Source organism: Varanus komodoensis, unplaced genomic scaffold (assembly GCF_004798865.1).
Source record: "Varanus komodoensis strain SLA01 unplaced genomic scaffold, ASM479886v1 scaffold38, whole genome shotgun sequence".
Taxonomy (NCBI): Eukaryota; Metazoa; Chordata; class Lepidosauria; order Squamata; family Varanidae; genus Varanus; species Varanus komodoensis.
In genome coordinates, this window is record NW_025335909.1 from 7,267,541 (window position 1) to 7,284,561 (window position 17,021).

At 52.6% G+C, this 17,021-nt stretch overlaps 1 protein-coding gene across 6 annotated transcripts in view; it reads right to left on the reverse strand.

Moving 5' to 3' along the window:
• Nucleotides 1–17,021, reverse strand: part of KDM2B (lysine demethylase 2B) — a 61,465-nt gene that overhangs the window by 9,606 nt on the left and 34,838 nt on the right. For all 6 annotated transcript variants that reach the window (XM_044440853.1, XM_044440851.1, XM_044440850.1 and 3 more), the window contains 4 exons: nucleotides 14,617–14,743; nucleotides 11,952–12,403; nucleotides 7,693–7,779; nucleotides 201–425 (listed from right to left, as the gene is read on the reverse strand). In XM_044440853.1, coding sequence (XP_044296788.1) covers nucleotides 201–425; nucleotides 7,693–7,779; nucleotides 11,952–12,403; nucleotides 14,617–14,743 — 891 coding nt within the window. The remainder of the gene's footprint in view (nucleotides 1–200; nucleotides 426–7,692; nucleotides 7,780–11,951; nucleotides 12,404–14,616; nucleotides 14,744–17,021) is intronic.

Consider the following 17,021-nt stretch of genomic DNA (forward strand, 5'->3'; position numbering starts at 1 on the left):
AAATACCAGCTCCGCCTGCCGGGCGGTGCAGGCTCAAGCCGGGCCAGCGAAACGGGACGGTGGCTGCCTGTCAAAACGAGCCGAAGGGCTGACGCGACAGAAGAGCGCGCTATATATAGGCTGCGTGCGGGCCTGGCTCATGCCCCGCAAGCAGCGCCGTTCGCAGAGGCCCGCCCGCCCCCGCCCCGCAGGGGGCTTACCGCGATGCACTGCCTCATAATGCACGACTGCTTCATCCTGCCGGGCCCGCCAAACTTCTTCATGTCCTTGCAGAAATGGCACTCGCCACACTCGGTACGCAGGCAGGCCTCGCACTTGCGACATCGTGTCCTCCTCCGGCGGGCTCCTGCCGTCGTCCGGTTCGCGGCGAGCTTCACGGCCGAGGCGGGGCCCAATTTCCCTTTCGGTCTCCCGACTGCCCGGTTCTGTGAAAGACAAGCAGCAGCAGAGTCACCTCTGAAACTCGCCCAAAGAAACCGCCAAAACTGAAAACTGGGACAAACATCAGAAAATCATTACTACTTTTCTTTATTTCTATCCCGCCCAATAGCCAAAGCTCTTTGGGCAGTTCGTCACAGTTAAAACCATTAAATAGAAGATAACAAACTATAACGTTTAGAAGTTTAAAACTACAGTGTGCATAATTAAAAACAAACAAGCAGACGCTTGCAGCAGTGCAAAGAATTAAAACGCAGCAGCAGACTTAAAACAGAAACTGGAAAACTGAAACGCCTGGGTAAATAAAAAGGTCTTCACCTAGCACTGAAAAGAACACAATTTAACTGCCAGATGAGCCCCTCTGGGAAGCTCATTTCACAGCCGGGCAGAAAAGAGCCTCTTCTCAGCAGCCATCCACCTCAGCTCCTTTGGTGGGTTTTCCCAGAGAAGGACTGCTGAAGATGATCTTCCAGTCTAGAAAGGGTATACAGGAAGAGACGATCCTTCAAGTAAACCTGCCCCAAGTTGTTCAGGGGGTTGAGTGTTATCACCAGCATGTTGAACCTGGCCTGAAAGTGGACTGGCAGCCAGTGCGGGTGGAAGAGTCCAGGCATGAAATGGCCATGCCAGCCCCTTCCCAGTAACAATCCCATTGCCCTGTGTGGACCCGGCAGGCGATCCACTTGAGAGCTTATCAGAGCCCGGATACCTGGAGCTAGGCCATCTCTGTCCAGGTGAGAAGACCGCCGGCTTATCACCTGGCGAGAGGTGCTCAGAGTCTACCATGCTGAATCCAGGAGCACCCCAATCTACGAATCCGATCCTTGAGGGGGAGTGCAAACCCCTCCAGAACAAACTACAGGTCACTCAGCTGGGCAGACAAGCCCGCTCGGGAATAGGCCCGTCTTGTCTGGGCTGAATCTCCGTTCGTGGGCCTCACCCAGGCAGTCCACCGCCACATGCAGGCTCAGGCTCGGAAGACCCTCTGCCCACACTAGATCCGATGACACGGAGTGGAGGAGAGAGAAACAGCAGGGGGTGATCCATGTAGTGGTGGCACCTCAGCCCGTACCTTCAAATTACCCCAGATGTTGAAAAGCATGGGAGATAAAACAGAGCCTGGGACACACCTCGGCCTAACTTGCAAGGGACAGAGCAATAATCCACCAGCACCACCTTCTGGAATTGGTCACCTGAGGAGCGGCGGAACCGCTGCAAGTGCAGAAGCTCCAACTACCAGCCCAAGCAGCCCATCCAGAAGAACAATGATCCCAAAAGCTGCCGAGAGGTCCAAGGGGATTGCATTCCTCCATCGTTCTCCTGGGAAAGCTCATCCCGCAGGGCGACTGAGACAGTTTCTGTGTCAAAACTAGGCCTGAAATCTGACTGAAGGATCTAGATAATCATTTTCATTCAACCACCGTCTCTCCGCCAGCCCAGGTTGGTGCTCGCACTGCAGCGGGAGAGGAAACCGTCTAGTTCTTCCAGCCGGGTTTTATTAATATGCACCGGGATGGGCCCCTCATCCACAATCAACTTGGGAATGAGGCAGACTTTGAGCTGACCTGGCATCCAGCAGCAGCAACCAGACCTGAGGGCAAGCTGGCAGGGCAGCCTGGACCATCTGGTGGGGGGAGGACCAGAAGAGGGGAGAGGTATCGGGGTCTAACTCCCACTTCTCCTCTGTTCCCTGTTAGTCCCCCAGTGAATTTCCTAGGCACGTTACGTGTTTTGCTTAGACCGTTAAAGCTGCCACGAGGGCACAATCTGTAAGCCCCTGCACCAAGCATATACTGGGTTCCTTCACGGGCCCACCTTGGCTACTGTCCCCACAGACTCGGCTCTCCCCAGAGCTTGGGCAGAAAGGTCACACACATCCACTCAGCAATCCTTGCTCTCACCCAGGGAAGCCCAAATGTTGAAAGAAATTCCCATAAATTATCTTCCTGCTGTCTCTGCAACAAGATTATCCTTCTATTTCTACTGTTACTCTCCATTTTATTTATTTATACACATATTTATATGCCGCCTGTAACTGCCAAAAGGCCTTCCTAGGTGGCTTATAACCAAATGGGAGAACTGAGGCTGAGAGGAAGTGGCCTGCCAAAGCCAGGCAGTAGAGAAAGCACCCTTGGGAACCTGTCTTCTGGCATCCAGACAAACCTACTCTCTTTCTCCCCCTGCCCTGAGAGCATTAGGTTCTCCCACTCTCTGTTGCCCTTAGACAGAAGTTGTTCCTCTTCTTCTGTTTTCCCACAGTATGCTGGGTGGGTTGCTCCCTCAGTGAGAATCACAATTGCAGCAGATTAGAATACAAGCAGGTTCCCAAAGACCCTGGCCTACTGGCCCCCCACCCCTGGGAAGCAGAAGCGGCTAAACAAGCCAGGCCACCCAAACTCACAAGCCAACAGCAAAGCGCAGCTCACCTGGGGAGAAGCCAGAGGGCCCAGTTCCCACTTAATTTATTTTTTATTTATTTATTTATTAAAACATTAAAACATTAATGATAGCAAAGCACAGGTGGAGCCAGGGAGGGCTGCAGGGATGGCAGCTCCCTCGGCAGATTTCTGCACAGCTCCTGAGACGCTCACCCATGCCAAGACCAAGCCTTGGAAGGGGCTGCAGAAAGACCACAAGGAAGTAGCCAGGGCTCCCTGTCTGTGATGCATCCTGGAAGCCACCCACATAAAATGGGAGGCGGATGTCACATGACACCAGGCAGGCAATAGATTGCCGAGATAAAAAGACTCAAGGGAAAAGGTTGACCTCACCCCTGGAAGAGTCTGAGTCTGATCGCCGAAGGCCAGTGTCGGAAAGGTTTCTTTGACACATCCCACAAAGACTCTTCTCAACTGGCGGCCATCACAACTGTTCGCAGTCAGGTATCAGCACTGAGAGCAGAGATGTATCCCTTACGAGAACAGATTTTAAGTCCTGCCTTAGGTGTTCAGTCCTCAGCTGCTGAGGTGCAGAAGTCTTGAAGCAGCGGTGGTGAACCCGCCCCCAAATATGTTCAAAAACTCAAATTCCTACATTCCACGCTGCACAGCGCAAGAAAACAAATACTGCAGGCAGAGACACAGACCTGGTTCACGCATAAAGTTAATGCACAATTTGTTGCCCAAGTCAGGGGTCTCTAGCAGACAATAAACCCCCGCTCCACCCTGTACCCCAAAAGAACCACAGCACTGCCATGCAGAGCAGCTAGTATTCTTTCTGCTCTTGCGTCCCACCGCTGTAGCCTGGCAAAACCAACCATGAACAGCCCGCTGTTCTGGATTCACACCTAAGGCTTCGACGAATGGGGCAGCATAGAAATTTTCTAAATAAATAATAAATAATGACAATGCATGGCTTTAACAACACAAAGTTCATAATAACCAACCATGCGCTTTCTTTCTGGGTTGTTTTAGTTAACCAACCACAATTTGTTAGCATGGTTGGGTTCGCAAAACACAACAATCCAGAATTCAGTGTCTCTGGGTTAGCATTTCATGGCAGCTACGTCAATATGTCTATTTTTGAAGAAGTTTCATTTCATATACTATCCTGAGAAGTAGCTGTCTTAATATGTTGCAGCAAAGTCAACAATCTTCTTGCACCGCCTTAAAAACTCATTTATTCTGGCATCAGCTGTTGTGGATGCCACCTGTTTCTTCACTGGCTATGGCCTGTGAGGTGTCACAAGTGTCTTTGGAGATGCTTGAGAAGCAGAGGAGCAAGCCACATGCGGATCTTGCCGTAACCCTTCGAGGGTGGTTAGGCCAATCACAGGCACTCCGGCCCAAGCGTCCAGTGCCTGGCTGAGTGAAAATTTGGACCTCGGACTAAAGTTGAGATTAGTCTCAACTCCGGACTCTACGCCACATCAGCTGATAAGGATCACTGAGGGCCAGGCCCACCATTCTCAATGTCTGCACGAAGGAACAAGTCCACTGAATGCAGAGGGGCTTACTTCCTTATCAGCACGGGCAAAATTCTGCTCCAGGTGCCCGACACGAAATGAACTCCGAAAGTAAAAGTGGCCACCAGTTTTGTTCCCTTTCTCTCCAGTCAGAGCACGGTGAAAGGACGCTTGGTCTGGAGGTCAAAGGCCCTCGACCCACCCCTGGCAGGCATCTCTCCAGGTATGGCTAGGAAAGACACCCAGGTCTAGGGGGCTGGACAGACTAGCCTTCTCCAAGCACACGCTCTCAAAACGGCCACGGGCCATGCTGGGAATGATGGGAGCTGCAGTCCAGCACATCCAAAGCATCTGCTTGGAGGAGACTTAAGTACAGAGAATACTAAGCTAGAGGGACCGCCTCTAAAGCAGCTCTGTGGCTTAGAAATGTATTTGTTAAGCACTTGATATGCACCCGCCTTTCTACCAAACATAACGGCACTCAACACTAGTTACGTTTCATCCACACAACTTGATTTAAATAGTCAATAATCTAATGTTAAAGCAGAGTTTGGAGAGCAGGAGATGAAATGCAGCTTCTAAACCACCAGAACTGCATCCATGTGAGATTTTGTGGGCTAGAGTATATGTCACAGCATGTTTCCTTGGAAGCGGATCCTACTGCAACCAATAGGACTTGGCCTCCCAGTCAAGTACGCAGATGGGCAGGCTGCAAAACTGGGCACGTTTACCTCCAAGTAAATGGGCTGCAAATACTTGGGAATAATGGTCCCTGACATCACAGGCCTTGCTTCTGAATAAACTGAGAGCCAGGGTAGTGGCTAGACTGGGATCCCGGAGGGCTGGGTTCTAGTCCTAACTCAGCTCAGTCACAGACTCTCAGCCTAGCCTACCTCACAGCACCATTGTGAAGAAAATATTGAGAAGATTATGTAAGCCACCTTGAGTCCCTTGAAAGGAAAAAAAGGATGGGATATAAACACATAATAAACAAATGATTAAAATAAATATGACTAGAACAGGCTGTAAATCCCACTGCACTGAATGCAACATACACCCAGGTAAGCATGCCCAGGGCTGCGGCCTTGTAGCCTACCCTAGATACCCCTCTGCTTGGGAAAAAATCCTACTGCGTTTAAAACGACTCTCCCTCAGGATGGCACTGTTAAAATGATGCGCCCCTACACAGCAGCAGAGCCTCCCCTAACAGGCGCCATCCCCCACATGATCTGGACTGCAATTCCCAGCACTACTGGCTGAGGCTGATGGGAGCTGAAGTCCAAGGCAGCTGGAAGGCCCCAGGCTGGGGAAGGCTGCAGCAGTGCCCGTGGCCCACGGAAGTTCACGTGCCACTAAAGCATTTCTCATCCCCGAGAATGCCCGGAGCGGGAGGAGGAAGGGCGGCTGCTGCAGGGGGCGGGCTCAGCCCCTCGGGGCAGGATGAGGCCCAGGGCTGGGGGAGGGCGCCGTGACGAGGCCATCCGGCTCCGGCCCCACCAGCGCCCTTCGGGGCCAGGAACGGCCCCCGGCAGCGCCCCTTCTCTCGCAGGGCCACGCCGACCAGAAGCGAATCCGTGAATAAACGAGCACCACGAAGGGTCCCTTCCGGGGCGCCCGAAATCACAGAAAGGGCGGCGGACGCATCGGCACACTTTCCCGTCCGGAAAGCCGGGGAAAGTTCAGAGGCCCCGGCCGCGCAGCCTCCGCGCCCTGCCCCCTCCCGCCCGCCCGCCCGGGGCCTCGCCCGCGCCCCCGGCCCGCCCTCCCGCCGCAAACTTTGCCGGCGAGAGCCGCCCGGCCCGGACCTGCTCCTGCTCCGAGTCGTAGTCCTCCTCGTCGGGGCTCACCGACATGGCCATGGCTCACGGGGGGCGCGGGCGGGGCCGGCGGGCATGGCTCTCCCCGCCCCCTGCACCGCGCGGCGGCCGCGGGCTGGCAGGCGGCGGGCGGGCGGGCGCGCCATGCATATGCATGAGCCCGGACCAGGAAGGGGCGGGGCGAGGCGCCGGCCCAATAGCGAGCCGGCCTCGCGCCGAACAAAGGGCGCCCCGCCATTGGCTGCCGGCGAGCCAGGAGCGGCGGGGGGGCGGGGCGCCTCGCCTCCGCGCTGCGGCCGCGCGCCCGCCCCCTGCCCTGCCCGGCCCGGCGCGAGACCTTGGCCGGGGCCGCGCGGCTCCCCAGGCGCAGGCCCGGCCCCCGCCGGAGGGGCCCGCAAGGGGGCGGCAGGGCTCCGCGAAGGCGGCGGCGGGCGGGCCGTGCTGGCGAGAGCGGCAGTGAGACCGCTCCTATTCCTGTAATTGTGAGCAGCAATATACTAGGGGAAACCCTACGCGTGTTTTAGCGAGAAATAAGCGCTACGTGGGTGGGGTTTCCAGGCTGACTTCGTTGTGAGGCTTTCATGGTAAGAAATCATAGATGGCGCGACAGAGAAAAGGGTAGTCCCCTGCCCTCGATGTGGTTACAGTGGACACTCCAGCACTTCAAATGCATTCTCTCCATAGTCCTTGCAGCAGCTCTGCAAAATGAGCCAGTAGTATTTGTCCTGCTGCCTTACAGGCTACCTGTGCTCAGAAAACGAAGGCCACTGAGCAAAGCGGATGCTCCAAGAACTACCCAGCTTGCCATCCAGCCACACAGCTGGGTGTGTCTCTCCAGACATCACAACTCAGTAGTATTAAGCTCTTTCTTTGCAACCGAAAGCCCTGGCCCTCTGCCTCTCCCACCCTGTCGACTACCCCAATTTCTCTAGCACTTATACAACACCCAGAGGGGCTCACAACGAAAACCGACACGTACCTTGCAATAAACTGACAGACGTGATCAAAAAGTGGGCTTTTAAAAGGGGCATTGCTAAAGCAATGTAACCACCGAAACTCAGACCTGAAGAAAAGCTGGACAAAAGGCCAGGTTTTTTCACTCTCCTTTCCTGGTGCTGAAATATTCTTCCTCAGAGCTGATGCAGCCTACTAGGAATAGCACAGTAGGCCGTTCAGGCTAGGGGTGTCGTGCCTAGGCTCACAGGCCAAGCTGGGTCTTCTTGGGGCCCCAGGCTGGCCCTCGGGTTCCTCAGACAGCCACATGCCCATCTGCAGTTTCCCTCCCCAACTTCGGATGGTGCAGTGGCTTCCCACCTCCCGAGAAATTTCCCCTATTCCAAAAGGCTGCGGCATCTACAGAATCAGTTGCCAGCAGCCAGAAAGCTGAAGCTGCAATAGGCCCATCTTGCCCTGAGTTTCAACTGTCTGTAAGCACTTTACACAACAGACAGTTCTTTCCAGGAACTGTCCAGCAGCGGGTGGACAAAGGCACGGAAACGGCTAGTCAGAAGGAATGTGGCTCTGAAGTCCTACCTTGGAGTTTTTCTTAGGCCAGGATACCACCGGGACCCCAGAAATGGCGAGCGTCTGGTCATCATCCGCATGTTCCTTCAGGATGTTCTGTTTGAAAGAAGAACAGGCTGATTTACCAGACAGCTGCAGAGGGTGGGGTTAATACGAGAGAGAGAAGCAGCCCTGCACAGCATCACTTGCAAAAGGGAAGGGGAACTCTAAGCTGGAACCCAGAAAATTAAGGGTCCTCTTCAGCCTTCAGACTTGGAAGAAAGGCCATGTGCCTGAAGTTCTTTCCGCAGGATTCACCTCACTCAGATGAGAGGTGGAGATCAGCCAAGAAAGTTCCATAAAAGGCACAACTAATTCACTTTTAAAACTTAAGAAGCATTTCTCTTTTGAATTCACACAACAGCCATTTTGAAACCTACTTTTAAATGATCTGGACTGGTGAGTTTTGTCCTCTTAAACAGGTTATCTCAACTCACGGAGCAGATTTGTATGTGGTGACGGGACACCAGGGAAGAGATGACGGTGGCTTATGCTAACACGAAAAGGACACGGTTTTAATTCCACCCCAGCATCTCCAATGGTCTTTGCTAAACTGCCCTGGGAAAACCGGGACATGGGCAATTGAACAGGTGAGAGATGGTCTTCCGGCATCCATCAGAGCAGGTCTCTGCAGAAACACGTGGGCCCAGTGATGCTGCCTAGCCTTCCACTGAGTGATGGGCATCAAGGCTGAATTGGCTTGTGCAATTCCACCGCTCCCATCCACTAATCAAGTGGGAAAATCCCGTTGACAGGAAGTCATTTGTTTTCCCCAGTAACACAAAGCAAGACCTCTATTTCCTACATGTACCACCGGCTCCTTAATCAAACTGAAAGTGTTTCAGCAGCAAGCCTCATTAAGTTTCTCATGGCTAAATGTAAACACTTGAAAAGGGTGGAAGATTGCAGTCTGTTCCCATGAGAGATGGGGACTACATACATGGGGGAAAGGGCTCATCTGGCCAGGCTGCAAAAGACCCCATATAGTCGAGCAGTGAAGACACTTAAGGGAAAGGGTTCTCTCGTCCTAAGGTGGCCTGGGGGCAGGGCCTTCCCAGGAGGTGCTTCTGAGCAAGGGTGTCTTCATGCCGTCACTCTGCTCATTCAGACAATCTTGTCTCCTGTGTTTTTGCCTCAGCTTCCTCCATCTATTCGCTTTCCATAAAAACGAACAAGCAAACTGTTAGGAGGAAAAGAAGAAAAAGTTCCGCAGTGTCTCTAGTCTGGTAGCACTGGAACCAGGAGACCATCTGGAAACCCTCTCTTCAAGCCCTACCTCAAAACCATCTTTTCTGTGAAGCCTTTGGCACAACTCTCTAATTTCCATACTCTTGAAACTAAACACAATCTGAACTGCATCTCCCCCTGCTTCCTTCTGTAGCCCTCCTACTGCATGGCATTTTAGATTGTAAGCTCCCTGGGGCAAAGACCCATCAAATGCTAGTGCAGTTAGATTGTTCGATTTCATTTATATCGAGTAAATGTTTATAGGACTGACATGCTAGTAGTCTCAGATCATGCCCCGATCTGAAAATTGCAATTTCAAGTAGATTTGTCACAGCCCCCCCACTTTAATGTTTCTCTTAAGACGAGTTGTTTTGAAAAAATCAGACTTCTGCTGAGTTACTTGAGTATTTTAAAGTAGACAAGGGTACTGTCAGTTCTTGCACCATTGGGGACGGGGTCAGTAAAGCATTTATATGGAGTAGAATTACTGCCCATGCCCCCCGCAAGATCCAAAAAAATGCAACATTATTCTCTAAATAAGAAGTTGAAAGCTCCTGTGATCCAGTTTGCCATTGGCTCAACCACACAACTTTCCCAGGAGCTACAGAATGTTAAACAGCAGTGGAATCATATTTTGGAATTGTATTTTTTCACAGCAGGCAGAATTTGTCTTATTCTGTTTATGAAAACAGGGTATATCCCAGAAAGGTTCTGGCATATTGTTTTAAACAGCAAGATCACTGAAAAGTTATTTCAGCTATTAAAGGTGAGAGTAATACAACACATACCTCCCCTACAGATATAAACTAACAATTTTTGAAGTTTAATTCTGGTTTGTCTAGTACAGGTAGTAAAAGATCAAGGTTGGGCATGCAAGCTTTTATTCCTCTTCCGTGATTGGGTTCTACACAAAAGTAGTTCATCTGGACTCCTTTGCATATTGAGAAAATCAGAAAAGCAACTGCAAATAGGAATACTGCGAAATTACCTGGCCCAGCCAGGTAGAAAACCTGTTCTTTCCAAGCAGTCATAGCTTCTGTAATCCTATTTTTGAACCAAGATCCCTTTCTTCCTTATTAAATGACGCTTGTATTACAGCACTTCTTAAGCCTGGCAAAGATCATATTGTGCTATCAACCTAATTTATTAATTAATGTAGATGTTGAAGAAAGAACTGCAATTCTGGCAGACAGGCTGCAGTAAAGCTAAGCACTCTGCAGGTTCCAGCTGATCACATGGGATTTATTTAAACATCCGGAAGAGGACTGAATCTTAGGTAGGTTGTTGATCTGATAGCTTTGAATACTGGTACCTCAGGCCGGGCTGCAAAATGGATGCTGAAAAAGCCTCTGGCAAAATTAGTTGAAATTTTATTTTTCCTACCCTGAGTAATTTCAGCTTTCCTGCAGACATTTTGAAATGGCTTAGTCTTTTTTACTCAAGAGTTAAGAGCCACAAAAAATGTTTTTCCCCCCAGCTTTCTTTTCACGTGGGAGATGTGCCAGACAGGGATGTCCATTTTCTCCACTGATACTTGATTTACGTCTGGAACCCCCTGGCATGTGCTCTTAAACAGAACAGGGGTATTCACCGCTTTTGCAGAATTGTTTAGAATGTAAAATTATCCTTTATGCTGATGACCTTTCATTGTTTATTTCAAAGCTCCAGTTTATCTGTTCCAGCTCAGATGCAGCTGATTAACAGTCTTGGTGATTTGTCTGGCTAGTCAATTAACTGGTCATATTCTGAACTGGTGCCAAACGGAGATACTGAATCTCATACTGTTTTGGCTAATTGGAAAATCTGATGGTGCCCAGATCTTATTACTTATTTGGGAACACTTATTCCCAGAGGCACAGCACAAACAATCAAGCTAGACCTGAACGAGGACACGATCCTCTGGCCGGCAGACTGTGCCCCTGCCTGTCCCCTCAGCCAGACACACAAACGCTTCCTATGTATAGACTGAAATGGATATAATCACACCTTTGAAGTTACTTTTCCTTCTTTTCCCCTTCATGCTTTTATTTTGTTGGAATGTTATAATTTTTTTTAATTGGAGGAGGATCTGCTTGCTTGGTTTCTGGCCATTTTTGTCCTGTGTCTTAGTGATGCAGAAACAAGCAGGGCTCTGGCCAGTTTCATGAGCTTGTAACTTTGGCAAATTAATTTTCAAAGCTGAGAGAGGTTGATAAGAACACTTCCACACCAACCCTGTACAGGCATTGCCTCAAAATGCTAAAATCCAAGTCTTGTGTCGTATTTGCCAGGCTGGGTATCTGGAGGAGAAAGCAGCCGGGTTCAAGGCAGATCTGTAACGTCCAGCCAGAGGACTTGTGAAGGGAAACCCAAAGAGCAGCTCCTTCAAGAGGTCCCCTCTCCCTGTCAGAGGGGCAAATGCTTAACATGCCTCAGCTTCCAGGTTTGGTCTCTGCGTGAGAGGAATGGAAGTGGAACAGAGAGCCGAAACACGGGGACCCCTTGTACCTCCACAGCTGAGCAGCTCTGCCTGTGGGCATGGGAGTAACTCAGGGCCACCCCACCCCTTCCCCGCTGGCCTCTCTTTCCCAAAAGAGAAGGCCTGAACAGAGAACTTGTATCATACCCTTTACAACGTGATGGAACCCCACCCTCTGTGCCAGGTTACCACTTCAGAGTGTAAATACCTGTCTGTCTACCAGAGACAAGCCACTTGTTCCCTATGAAGCTGCACAAGGAAAATTCTAGCACACAGTCACATGACTACACGGAGCATGATGCACCTCTGCAGGGCTTCCCCACAAGGCATGCATGAGCAAGGGAGAAGCCCAGAAATCGGTCCCACTCTCAGAAGCAGCCTTCCCCCACCTCTCCCCTCAGGCCTGGCCAATGTGGGCCACACCAGGAGTTGAATAAAACATCCACAGGACGCCAGCTCGGGATGGCGGCTCCAAACAGCTCCAGACCCAAGCAGTTTGAACAGATTCCACTGCAAGGCACTGAAAAGCAAGATGTCTACGCACCTTCATATCTTCCAGCAGAGTCTGGGGATCCTCAATGCCTTCGGGGATGCATTTCTTGTTCTCTGGAAGAGATTCAAGTTTTTCGACAAGGGCTTTCAAACCCTTCAGCTCAAACTCTGTCAGGTGAGTCCACTTGGCTGACACTTCTGTGGCTGGTGACCCCGTGGGAGTTCTGGGAAAGTCTGCCGGGGTGGACTTTACACTGTCGTCCGACTCGTTGGACAAGGTCCTTTTGAGATATCGGGGCATCGTGGGTTTCTGCTTCTTCCCCGGAATCTCCTTCCCTTCTGAATGCATGCTGTTAGGAGAAGATGATCCGTCAGCTGCGGCCTTGGGGAGCTTTTCCAAGTTATCATCCTTCTCCTCCCGGGTAGAAAGGTCACACAATTCTTCATCCATGTCTATCCAGGAGTCTGATGAAAAGCTGTCTAAGCTGCGTTTCCTTGTGGTATCTAGGAGAGAGGAGAAAAAGAATTCTGAAAACCTTGAAGTGAAAGTTCAGGCACCCTGGCAAAGAAGAGACGGGCACTGTGGCCTCGTGAATGGGATTTGTGAGGCCCGCGTTATAGTCCACGCTCAGCGCTGAAGCTCAAAGGGTGACTCTGGTCACTGTGGGCCCTTCAGCTTCACCTACCTCACAGCACTGTTGTGAAGATAAAAACAGAGAATGAAGAGGATTGTGTAAGCCAGGTTGGTGGGATGGAAATAGAATTAACAACACATTGGTAAAGAACGCCAACCTCCGCAGCCCACATATTGGCAAAGTACAATCACTGGGTATGAACTTGTCCATCACGAACGCAGCCGGACGAACCTTACACAGGCGACCGACTCAGACACTTGCTCCATCAGGCCCCGTCTCTGGACGCTGCTCAAGCAGGATGCATTTCTAGCCCCACCGGGAGATGCTGCTGGGGATGGAGCCCTGGACCTCTGTATGCAGACCGGGGTCTCCACAACGCAGCGACGGCCTGCAGCCTTCCCTCCAACGTACTGCCCCTCCTCGTGCCCAGGCGGATCTTTCCGCTTAATCAGAGCACGTTCCAAAATGCAGCTTCCCACCGCGCTGGCCTGTGCAGCGTCAACAAACGCACTATGAGTGTGCTGATGGGCAAGATACCTGTCGTCCTGGAGGATGCCACTAGGTGGCAGTGGATGTGGAGAGTAGAGCCACTGCTCCCAAAGAGGCGCTGCCAGCACCGTGAGCAGGGCCATGACCTCTGCAATCGACTCCTTTGCGAGCGACCTGCCTAGCCGTGCCGAGCTGGTGGACCCGGCCTGCCGGTGTCTGGAGAAAGGGCTCAGAGCACGTGCTTTGTGTGAAGGAGGTCCTGGTTCCATTCCAAGTGTTTTGGATCTCATGTAGCAGGTGACAGGAAAGATGGCTGGCCGTGCCACGTGAGAGCTGCTGTCCTGCCCCGTATCATGACTCCAGGCTACAGGGAAAGCTGACTGCCATGGGGGAACCTACAAGTCAGGCACAGACACTTCGGGACAAGCAGGGTCATGTCTGCTAGACACGGGCAAAGGAAGTTTGTGGGAGCGCTGGGCAGAGCATGTGGAAGAGAGCAGCAGCGGCTGTTGTCTCAGCGAGAGGGAGAGGTCTGCTGCAGGCTGGCCCAATCTGTCCTGCCTCTGGCTTCATCCGTTGATGGATCCTGCGAGGGCCGGCGTCAGCTGTGTAGACGGGGGCTGACAGCAGCCTCTTCCCCTCTTGAAGGTCCAGGAGCACCTCCCTGAAAGGCACCGCTTTCCCTTCCACATCGTCTTCCGGATCTTGTGCAGGGAGGCTGCCCCAGCAAGAGAAGATGGCAACTGCTAACAGCTCCCATAAATGGTGCTGAGCTAGATGAGCTTCCCCGCTGGCACCCTCTCAACTTGTTGGACTTCAGCTTCCGCCATGCCCCACGCTGGCTGGGGCATTCTGCCCACTGGAGCGCAACCAACGGGAAGGCCCCAGGTTGGTAAAGGGCGGACCACGCGGGCCCACAGTCTGAGCCGATGTACGGCACACTCCAAGGTGGCATGGCTGTGCCACTTCCCATCCCACGAGCATGCCATGTTCTTCCCTGCACTGCTACTGCCCCCTTCCATACATCCTGACGGCGTACAGAAGGGCCTCTCGGAAGCTCCCGCACTTTAAACTGCTGAGCGTGTAACTGGCTCTCCGTTTGGTCAGTAGAGCAGGCTGAGCTGAGTGAATGGCCTAATTTATTCCAAGTACCAAAAGATGCATTCCTTTTGTGCAGAATTTTGCTGGGGGCACATAAGTGCCGGGATGACACCCAAGCTCTGCCGGTATCCTGTGCCAAAGATATCCAGTAAAGCCTACTCTCTTTGGGGGAATTCAAAGCTTGCAAACCCGCCCTCCATCCCAAATAATGACGACGAGGAGTTCAAGCGGAATGCCGTGTCTTGCAAGCCCACAGAAAGCCTTGAGAAATAGGCTTTCACAGGAGAGCCGGCTGCTCCAGTCAAGACACCAGAGCTTCAGCCGCATACCTGCTCCTTGAGGGACTGACAAAATCATTCATTATAATCTTCACAGTTCTCTGATTTTAGAATTTACGGCCCATTTGCGCAGGAGGCAGAAGAGCGAAGGGGCCATTCCGTCTCCCCCTCCAGCTGCCCATCCTGAATAGGCACCGCAAAAGAATTCACTCACCAATTAACATCGATTCTTTCAGGTACTCTTTGCTGAGGTGGGAGCGCCGGGTCACGCAAAACACGTATCTCTCCAGAACATACCAACACATCTCATAGTAGAAAGGGTAACGGAACTTGGCCTGCACCTGAAAACAAGAGGGGAAATCGTCGGTCCTCCTGGGAGGCAGGGAAGTTTGCCGCTCCGCGTGCCGGTTCTCATCTTACCAAGAGCACAAACGCCTGAGTGGGAGGAGGGGAAGACAAGGGTGGGAGCGAGGGAGACGGATGCCTTCAGCATACACAATGAGCTGAGCCACGCTGCCTGCCTGCCTGCCTGCCTTCCACGAGAGCCTCGTTTTGTGGTTCACCAATTTTGCACCTTCCCGGTGGGGGTGGGGGTGAGAGGAGTTGGGGACGAGAGGGGAGGGCTGTGTTCTCGAGACAGATCCCACCCCACACGGGAAAGACACCGATTCCGTAAAATCCTCTGCCAGTCATGTAAATATAGCAATGCTCACATACAGATGTTATTCTCCTGGGAACTGAACTTAAAAGGACGTGTGGATTGCACCAGATAACCCAGGAAAGGCTTCCCTAGTGTCAGGCTCCCCCCCCAGATGCGTTGCACTGCCAGCCCATTCACCGAGTCGAGTCGAAGGGCTGGGGCGGGGGGAGGTCCGCCTCCAGCATCCATCCCGGGAGGATGCGAGGCACTCTGGCCCAGCACATCTGGGGCAAACTGACCTAGGAGTTACATCCCACTTCCTGCACCGCCACCCCACGCTGCCCTCCTCAGCGGGCGGGACAAACCCGCACATCCGACAGCACTTCTTCACACGCCACGCGACCGAAGCACATAACTTGCTACCGCAGGGTGCTGTGACGGGCACCCTCGAAGGCGGTCTGAACAGAAGGTTAGGAAAAAGTACAGAGGGAGAGGAGAGGACACGGCTGCGATAGCTACATGGATATTCGGAAGGCCGATACCTCTGGATATCAGGCGCTGGGGACGAGGAGGAGGGAGAGGCGGCTGCCCCGGAGCCGTGTTCTCGCACGTCGCATGTGGGGCAGCCATCCCAAAGGGGGCCTTGTGCAACGCGCCGCCCTCCCCCCACAGCACACGTGACAGCTTATCCGTGTCATGCCGACGTTACACTGAGCACGCCCCCCTCATCAGCAGAACGGAGATGGGAGTCCGGGGGCCGTTAACGCAGGAACGACGCTGGACTCCAGAGTGCCGCTTCCGGCAGGCATCCTGGGCCGCAACAGGGGGTTCCCTGCCCGGCATAGCAAAGACACAACCAAACCACAGCCGTTGCCATCAAGATGGTCTCACGTATTATTACTGTGCAAGACTCGTGTCTGGTGCCTCCTCACTCTGGCCGCGGTTTGGAGCCGAGGCCAGATCGCGTTCGGGGCTTCTTCCCACGTGCCGGCAGGGAGGGGGGGACTCATGCCCCCGGTGCTTATGGAGCGCCCCCGACTCTGTTTCCGCTCCCCGTGCGCGGCATGAGAACTCTCACGGCTCGTGCCACAGGGCTGCCGCGAGGGCACTTGGCTTCCCTGAATGGCTAGGCCCCGGCAGCTCCCTGGGCTACCCCGAAGCAGCGGCACAGTGAGCAGAGGGGACCCTCTGCTGGTCCGGGGACCCTGGCAGGTGGTCCAACCTTGCCACCCTCTCCAGGAGGCCCTGGCACCCAGCCCAGAATTGCTGGCTTCGGCAGGTGGGTGCCAGGCAAGGCATCTGCCCCCTCACGGGCTAGCGGGTGCTTTTAGCTGGACTGGACCTTGGACTCCCTGCGTGGAGACGGTTCGACCTGCCCTGGCACTGTCATTCTGCCTTGCGGACAGAGATGCGGGAAGCAGGCTGGCCACCCCGTCACATCCACGGCTTGCCCACTAGCCATCCAGGCCTTCTTCGCTGGCCCAGAGAGGCCTGTAAGGTTTCGGCTACATATCAAATTGCTCATTGCAATGGTCAACACACAAGGGAAATCAGCCATGCTAAAAGAGGGGTGTTCATAAAAGGAACTCAAATTATTTATTTTCTCTCTCTTGTAACATTTTCTTTTTCACCCTAAGAGAGCACTGCAGGAAACAAAATTTGCAAAAAATTTGACTTACAAACAGGAAGCCGCCTGTTCCACCCCTCGGCCTTCAAAAGGTTTCCAGCCACATGCCTGGGGAATATTAAAGACATCGTTTGCTCAACATTTTGCTGACAGGATTTTGAGCGTCACCAAATTTAGCTGCTTACCAATGTGTGGGGCTTTTTGATTTGTTTTATTTTGAAATAATAGTAATAAAAATTTCAAATGTGCATGAAAAGGCAGTGAAAGGCATGGCAGTGCTCCCAGGCCACGGAGGACTCCTCTCGAATCATCAATTTGAGTTCCTAATGGGCCACATCCCACATGTTTCGAT